This window comes from Genypterus blacodes, unplaced genomic scaffold, assembly GCF_046128005.1.
Source record: "Genypterus blacodes isolate CSIRO-AG114 ecotype Tasmania unplaced genomic scaffold, CSIRO-AGI_Gbla_v1 ptg000438l_1, whole genome shotgun sequence".
In the NCBI taxonomy this organism is placed as follows: Eukaryota; Metazoa; Chordata; class Actinopteri; order Ophidiiformes; family Ophidiidae; genus Genypterus; species Genypterus blacodes.
The window spans coordinates 5,207,501-5,216,582 of NW_027467208.1; the positions used below are offsets into that span (position 1 = coordinate 5,207,501).

At 45.5% G+C, this 9,082-nt stretch overlaps 1 protein-coding gene across 1 annotated transcript in view; it reads left to right on the forward strand.

Moving 5' to 3' along the window:
- LOC142989540 (cyclin-dependent kinase 5 activator 1) overlaps positions 1–2,553 on the forward strand; it is a 3,736-nt gene extending 1,183 nt beyond the window's left edge. The window contains exon 2 of the mRNA XM_076139080.1: positions 1–2,553. This exon is cut by the window's left edge and continues 418 nt beyond it. Coding sequence (XP_075995195.1) covers positions 1–773 — 773 coding nt within the window. The 3' untranslated portion in view covers positions 774–2,553.
- Positions 2,554–9,082: the final 6,529 nt, after the last annotated feature.

The window sequence follows — 9,082 nt, forward strand, 5'->3', positions numbered from 1 at the left end:
TCCCCGTGGCTCTCAGTGACCCTCTGAACAACAACAACAACAGCATCAACATCTACCAGAAGGACCCTGTGCTGAACCTCAACCGTGAGAATGTGAAGAAGTCTCTGTCCTGTGCCAACCTCTCCAGCTACGAGGGCCCAGCAGGTCTGGGTCTGGGCCTCAACTATGGGATGGGGATGGGCCAGGGACACACCTACGGCTACAACAAACCCCAGCAGCTTTCCTCTGTGAAAAAGGTTTCCCCTGGGCCGGTGACATCATCCCCCAAACGCGTCATCGTCCAGGCCTCCACCAGCGAGCTCCTGCGCTGCTTGGGGGAGTTCCTGTGCTGTCGCTGCTACCGCCTGAAGCATCTGTCCCCGGCCGATCCGGTGCTGTGGCTGCGGGCCGTGGACCGCTCGCTGCTGCTGCAGGGCTGGCAGGACCAGGCCTTCGTCACGCCAGCCAACGTGGTCTTCGTCTACATGTTGTGTCGAGACGTAGTGGACGGGGATCTGGTGTCGTCGGAGCACGAGTTGCAGGCCATCCTCCTCACCTGCCTTTACCTGTCCTACTCCTACATGGGCAACGAGATCTCGTACCCGCTCAAGCCTTTCCTGGTGGAGGCCGGTAAGGAGGCCTTCTGGGATCGCTGCCTGGCCATCATCGACGCCACGAGCGCCAAGATGCTGCGGATCAATGCCGACCCGCACTTTTTCACACAGGTGTTTGCTGAACTCAAGAGTGAAGGGGGCTGCAGCCCTCAGGACTACAGCCGGGTGCTGGACCGGTGAGAGGAGGTTTGAGCAGACCTCCTTCACAAGCCTTTACATGCTCTCTCTCTCTCTCTCTCTCTCTCTCTCTCTCTCTCTCTCTCTCTCTCTCTCTCTCTCTCTCTCTCTCTCTCTCTCTCTCTCTCTCTCTCTCTCTCTCTCTCTCTCTCTCTCTCTCTCTCTCTCTCTCTCATACACAAATCACTGTCCTCTATTTCTTTGCTTGTTATCCTCTGCACATAGGAGTAAGGACCTTACAGCCTTACAGAACAGAACACGGTAGACTAACTTGAGAGTTCTGCTATTTATTAATCATTCCATTATTGTTTGTTGCCATTGTCCTTCCTGTCCAAAGACAGACTTTACAAATTCAAACATTTCTTTAAGAATTTATCTGAAAATTGGCACAGTTCATCAACAAAAGGAGTCTGGCAGTGCATTGATCCACAAGCTGTTTTTTCCTGGAATACTCACCTGATTTTACTTGAATGGGGAACCTTTTGGTCCACCTGTCACGTCTGAGCTGACATCTGACCCCATGTGTAGCCGCCCCAGCTGCCCCCACGGATCTGAACAACCACACACACCCCTCCCTCCAGCACAGCCAGAGACACTCTTCCTCACCAACACCCTCTCCCCCCCTCCCCCCCCGGATGTGATCAAGGAGCGTGTCTTATCCAAAAGAAAGACGGCATTATCACTTATCCAATACCATCAAGGGAATTTCCAGTGAAGTCGCCAGTGGAGAGGAATCGTTATCTTCATTCACTCTCACCACGGATGAAGAATGACATCTTAACTTAAACCATGTGGCATGAGGACAATATGACCACATAGGCCACGATGTGTTTTCCTCTGTAGAGACATGGTGACATTCACGGCTGGTTAAGTCACATGAGCACCAACACAAAGTGACTCAGACTGATGGAAACAGCTGAGGAGCCCGTGTTGGTTCTGCTCCTGCTGTGTGCTTACTAATCAGTTAAGCAACAAAAATGCCCCGCCAGTGTTTTGCAGCCTTTTGAGGGCCGTCTGGCCTGAGGGGGACACTCGCCGGGTTTTTATCTCTACAGCGACTCCTCTGTGCTCCTGTCCACCTTATCACATCAGAGGAGAGTTTCCTGGTGGAAGTGGAACACGCCCCGGTTTTAAGATTGGAATGCGTTTGAGTGCACGAGTGTGTCAGTAACGAGTGTTTGTGCGCAGCGTTATCGGAGGCGAGCGGCGAAGGTTTTGTGTTGTGGATGGCAGCCGGGGTCATCAGCTGTTTACCCCCTCCTTTGTTGGCCACCTCTTGTTGACAGGGCACCCACGGCCAGGCTATTAATGAGATTAGCAGATTACCTCGGCCCCTCCCCTCCTCTCTCAACCGCGGCCCCCCCTTGTCCACTCTGCAGCCCTGAATGGCTTCAGTGGCTTATCCAGGCCGACTATAAACACATATACACACACACACACACGTTATTTATGTCTTGACCCAAAGTAGAGATAGAGATGTTATATTTCCATTTCTTTATGAAAACTGGGTCAACATGTATCCAAGCATTCATTTGCAAGATCACAAGTAAAAGTGAAGTCAAATCATCTTTATCATTATTATCAATGATCAAAAGTAACGGATTCCATTCCTGTTTGATGTGATTTGTTTACATTTTGAAATGAAGAGATTCTGCTCCTTCAATAATGTCAAAACTAAAAATGTCAAATGACCTTAAACATGTTATTAATGGCAACACCTCCACTCTGCCCCCTCGTCTGCTTACAGTGACTAATTCAGACCAAGTTTCTGCAACACACACACACACACACACACACACACACACACACACACACACACACTTAAATACCTTGCAGCATGCACTTTGTTTCTAGCAGACAATGGGCTTGTGTGGTAGCATGACTGAGAGACTGTGTGTGACACACGTGTGCAGTTCAGGGTCCAACACAGAGGAAGTAAGCACCCTGGAGGTATCCAGATGGGAATGAAAGATGAATGCTGTTGTTGTTGTTGTTGTTGTTGCTGCTGCTTAAGGACGTGATGTTGTGCTGCTTCTGACTTGGCCCCAGACTCTCATCAGTCACCTGCACATTCTCATCTGCCATCAAGAGGCGTTTATGTGGACAGAGAATAGTTTCTTTCTCTTTGCGTATTTTGGCTTCGAGCATTCTATTCTCATTTGCAATGAAATGAAATGTCTTGGCTGCTGATGCTCACTGATGCTTGATAAGGATGGAACCAAAAACAAGTACAATCAGGACTGTAAAAGGATGTGAATATAATCCAAAATGCAGCATTAGTATTTAACCTTAATAATAGAAAAGGCCTTAATCCTATTGTGGTTGGGCTTCTCCATTCCTGCACACGCTGCTGTAGTGGGATACCCCCACACACTGACCTCTACATGCAAGTGCATACACACACACATGACCTGGGTAATCCAAGTCCAAGCCTGAGCCGGTCACTGAATCAAACAGAGAGAGGGAGTGAGGGATGACATACAGGGAAATAAGGAAATGTTATTTTGTGTCACACTTTTCTATCTTTTCCACGAGTGTGTGGCGTTGATAGGGAAGATTCACGGCCGCCTTTTGTTCAGGACCTTATTTGGTCGCTCCCTGTTGTGATCGGTGCTGCTTCGCTGCTGCGCTCTGTCCCTGGCCAACGATCACAGGGACACTTGTTTCTGGACTCGCTCCCCCCAACCCCCATCTGACTTTCCACACACACTCAGCTGCTCGATTCATTTGATGCGACACTCAGCTACACACACACACACACACACCCTCCCCCCCTCCAGCTATTGTCGGGACAAGGGATGGCAGAGTGAGGGAGTTATTGGCTGGCAGTGGGTTTGTTGTGTTGTGTTGTTTTGTGTGCGTCTTGGGAGTGAATGTGGGTCAAAGTTATGTGCAACATCTGCTTCCACCATGAGTCTGATAGAGTCTGAAGTCTGCCGGTACAAGAATTGTAGTTAACAATATCAACAACAACAACAATAATAATGATAATAATAATGGATAATGATCAGTCAAAGATGGATTAGTGATTAACGATCATTTTACCTCTTTACCAATACTTTAAATAGTGTAACTCAAATAATTTCTTAACTGTTTTATGCATCAATTAAATGCCTCTATAGCTGAACTAATGATTCCTGTGGCTCACTACAGACTCCACACAGACTCCTCCACCTTGTTTACATCTTGCTCATTCCTCACGTTTGTCCATCCATGGCACAGACACAGAGGAGCCACATTCATTCAAGTGTAAATTAGTGTGAATGAAGTTTGACCAGTGCATCATCATCTGGTTTGCCTCTGCGTTTGTTCAACTCCCGTGTTTTGGTACCTCCGTCTAATCAGTCACTGAGCTGGATCATGTGCTCCTCCAATCATATTAGAGCGGAGCGGCTCCCTGGTCATTAACTCGCCGCTCTGGAGCTCTAAGTCTGCTCATCCAATCAAAACCGTCAGTCTGACCCCTGAACTTTACCTGGCTTAGCATGATGATGATGATGATGATGATGATGCCTGCAACGCTATGGAAAAGCCCTGACTCTCATTATGTAAAAGCAGATTGGATACAAATATCAAAGCGACACAAGAGGAACCGCGTGATTGGAACTTTAGCATTTCTGCTTTCCTGACTATATCCGATGGCCGAGGCCTTGGATCGGCTGTTTCCTGGAGACTAGGGGCTTGGGTGAATAATGTGATAAAGGATTAAAGTTGCAACAACTCTGTGAGTTGTGTTAAGTTATTTTCCAGTATGCTGCTGCTGCTGTAGGCTGGTGTGAAATGTCAACGGCTCTCCTCAGATTGACGAGTGTGAGGACCATAGGAGATATTTTATGATGTAAATAGGATAATGTGTGAAAGAAAAAACAAATAATATTATTTGTCTTGCTGTGTAGTAGCATGCATGCCAGCCACTTAGTCTAGAATTGTTTCATTTTTTTACCTCTGTGTTGGTTTGATTGGCTTTTATATGTGATAACGTTTGAAATGAACGATTATTCCTTTGGTAACGTCAAACTGGATCTCACTGGATTGTTTCTTTATAGGAAATTTGATGTCAACAGTATTAAAATCTCTTATGACTACAAATGTAACTATCACATCACCGTTGTGCAGGTTTGTTCATGTTTAGAAACAATAGAGGCAAAAAAAGAAGTAGCTCTGCTCAGTCCTGAAATAGAGAAGTACGTGAATTCAAACGAGCTACGCAAATTATAGCATCAAACGCAGCCGTCTGACTTTATTCATCACTCTGCTAAGTTAGATGTGGTCAGCGTTTCAGTGTTTAAACCTGAGCTCAGCCTGTTTTGTAGCTGAATCAACCGTAAGCTGAAAGTCTCATTTACGACTTTTCGTCACGAACAAAAATAGGGCCATGAAACATCGCTGCCGTCTCCGGTTCACAGGCCCGGGTGTATGTGTAGAAATGATCAAATTAGTGAGTATCAATAGCTTTCGTCATCAGTGCACCAGATGGTGAGACAAAGGAGGCCATTGTACGTGCCGTGTTTGTCCCAGGCTGCTCCGCCACAGACTGCAGGGATTGTAGCTTCACCTCTGGTGCAAGAAGCTTCAGATTTCTTCTTCAGATTCAATACAAGGTCTGTCGTGTCAACACCACACAGATGTTAACCACTGAGTTAAACACACACACACACACACACACACACTGCTCTCGTGTTCCCCCTGGTTACTCTCATCAACCATCATCACAGCGTCTGACTTGAGTGACTTTTGTAAAGCCACCAAACTGTACACCAAACTGTAAAGTACTGCTGACCAGTGAACTTGAACATACTGTAAACAAATGTGACTTTTGGTTTTTTCATGTTCTTTTGTTTTCCTTTTTCACGATGACAGTGTTTACTATGTTGATTATTTAATAAAGTATTGAGCTGAAATCCAAACAGTTACTGACAGTACACTTTGATTCTCTCTCTCTCTCTCTCTCTCTCTCTCTCTCAAAAACAATCGGAAGTGACTTTAAAAAGTCCAAATTAGTCCCTGATTATAATAACAAACATATCTCGGCAAGAAAAGTAGTCTGTGAACAATCCAATCCATTTTCCACTTGTCTAATAGTCTAAAGTGCTAAAACAAGATTGAATCATCATTGAACAAAACATCTTGAGACTTTCTTGAATTCTTGTTTTTTTTGCTGTCGCACCAGCGTTTCACACATTTGCATCTGCAAAGGCACAAACACACACACAGTTAGTAAAACAACCTTTGTTCACCGCCTAGAACACATGAAATACTCTCCGGCTGCAACCCAGCTAACTTAAAGCTGGCAGTAAATTTATGTGGGGCATAAAGTAGCGTAATGCTCAGCCACACAATAGCCTCAGTGGTGCAGATGGCCTTTTGGCTTTCTGTCAGGGGGGCCGCGCTCCATCTGAGCATGTCTCTGCAGTCAATCACCACTCTCCCTCTGAGCCCAGCAGTCGGCACAACCACAGGTGGAGTTTACTGTGATGCTTCCTCTTGCAGCAATTCCCACTGATATCGACACACACATACACACACATACACACACCATGGCAACGACTGTATGTGGTTGCCTCGGTGCGGCGGAGTTCGGTTTTGCCACTTTCTGTGAGACTAAAATGCCAGACAGTGAGAGGAAAACAGGTTTCATGTGCAGATTTAGAAATGGCACAGTGGTCATAGCGGTGGCTGCTTCAGGTGGCTTCTCTTTGTCACTTAGTGTTATCGCTGAGCTGCACAGCTCTCACACACACACACACATACATACATGCAGACACACACAAATAGCTGTGAGTTTCCACTGTGCTTTCATTTCCTCAAGATCTCAGTATTGGCTTACCTGCAGCTGTGAATATTCTAAACAGTGATACTCTGACTCTTACTCTAAAGAAATAAATGCCACAATCGACCTAAAACAGCAAAGTGGAGCTTGTAGGACTCCAACATTATGTCACAGATGTCTGCCATGAAACTACCGCTCAGAACCATCAGACAAAGCAGCTTACTATGGGTCTAATGGGAAATTATTTTTAAAACGCAATTTATAATCTGTTCACAATGCTTTAGTGAGAGGGCAGCAGGGAGAAACCATATGGCAGTGGTCTGAGCAGGGGTCAGCGCCAAGGCCGGGGTCGCCTCTGAGGGCCTGGAGGTGAGGCCAGGAGGCTTTGATTAATAAAAGGACAGAGCGAGATGAGGAGGCTGCAGATGGTCTCAGGCTGAGCGAGTTCTCTTCGTCCTCCTCCTCCTCCTCCTCCTGTCCTCTGAGGACACAAATCACAGCAGCACTCTCTGCCTCCCAGTGTCACACCTCTGCAGTGCTCCTCTCTGCTCCCATTGGGTTTCTGAAAGCCTCTACTGCTGTTCTCTGGCTTTTATCAGTCCACAGGGATCCAGCATTGCCCCCCCCCCCCCCCCCTACACACACACACACCCCCCCCACTCCTTACAAAAACAAGAACACATTGCATATCCACAGACAATTTCACTTTGACTTTGCTTTCCTATGTTCCATCTCAGTACAGATGACTTCTAAAATGTGAAAGTGAATATACCGTTTATGCCGAAACAACTCATAAGCACGCACAGTTTGAATTAGAGCCAGAGTCTGTATTAGCCACAATTATATTGCACCGGTGCATACGCTGGTATAAATTTTTTACAAGCGGCATTTTTGTACATATTTTTACTTCAATCAAGCCTTTTCCATGTTTAAATGAAGACGCTCTCATACAGATTTTATATGCAGCCAAACAGAATTTATAAGCAATAAAACTTCTCCTCCTTCCTCAGTTCAGACCACTAAATAAAGCATTTTGCTGCAGGCACATTTGAACAGAATGAACAGATTATTTACAAAGCTAAAAGTAAAGCCATGCACTCATAAGACAGTGGGCTCAGGATGCTACCTTGGGGGACGCCGGAAGATTCTGCAGACATGAAAAAAAATATCAGTGAGTAATCAGCCACACATGCTGCAGTAGAAGCCACCGCAAAGCTTTTAGGTGCTGTGTGTTCAGTTACACTTAATCACAAAGAAACCAACAAGGACATTTTTAACGTCCTCACATCACAGCCACTCGTTCGCCACATTTCAGATTATTTTCCTGATATTTCCAGAGATGTCAATCTGATGGCATTCAGAGCACAAACCAATCTCGCCCTCATGTCCCTGTAATCTCCAGCATGTGACCTCCCGGCCCGATGCTGGCAAACCTGCAGTGGTCCCCAAACCACCAGTGGCTGCTCTGCCCTGAGAGGATTTAGAGCAGAAACACACACTGCGACTCCAGGACACATATTACATTCCCTCTGTTAAATCCTCTTCAAATCATTACCAAATCCACACTGTGGGGATGCTAATCTCCAAAGAGAGACAGACCAGGTGCCGGGCTGTTTTATAATGGAATTGCACGTCTCTTAAAGTGATTGAATCAACAATTGCCTGTCCTGATGAATTAGATTAGAATCCTGTTTGTACAACACTGCAAAAAACAGAAAAACTGCAGCATAATCCAAAACAAACAGATGAAAATCTATTAGAATTGATTTACATACGTCAACATTATAAATACTTTATGTCTACCATCTGATGGTTTGCAAAACTGTGTGTGTGTGAGGAGAGGAGGGATGTGACCAGAGCTGTCAGGAATGTAAATGATTGGAAAAATTATGTTGAGAAAAGCCGGATGGCAGCGGCTGTGAATGACACAAAGAAACAATTGGGTAAAGAATTGTTGCCGTCTGTCTGTTTTGAAACAAGAGAGAAATAAATCTAGAGTCTGTAAAAAAAAGACAAGAGAAAAGATTTGGCGAATCTAAATGAAACATCGTTCTAACAATAAACAGAACCAAAAGAGGTTTGTAACACTTCAGCGTCAACTATACCTTCTGCTTTTAAGGGCTTTTGTTTCAGTTCTAGCAGAAACAAAACAGAATACTTGACAAAGACAAATCAAAGCCAAACACTGCAGAAAGAGTGACAGGTGATGGTCCCGGCATCAGAGAGGTGACAGATTAGCAGAGAACTCGAAAAGGAATCTGAACTCCTTCACCTGAGCTCCACAGTCAGAGATCAGTCAGCGCTGTGGTATTTTGGTAGCCGTGCTGCTCTCGTCATAGATTCAATTCTCTTTTTGTTCCTTGTGTCTCGCCTTTGAATCAATTCCACAATTAGCTTTGTGTGCCACCAGACACCATTTGTTGTCAAAATAGGCCCAGGGAGCAAAGAGAGGGCGATTGTGGAGGACGGTCACATCTGCTGGATGTTTACTTGCAACTTGCCCTAATGAGATCTCAGAATAGCAAAGCAAAGTGTGACAAAA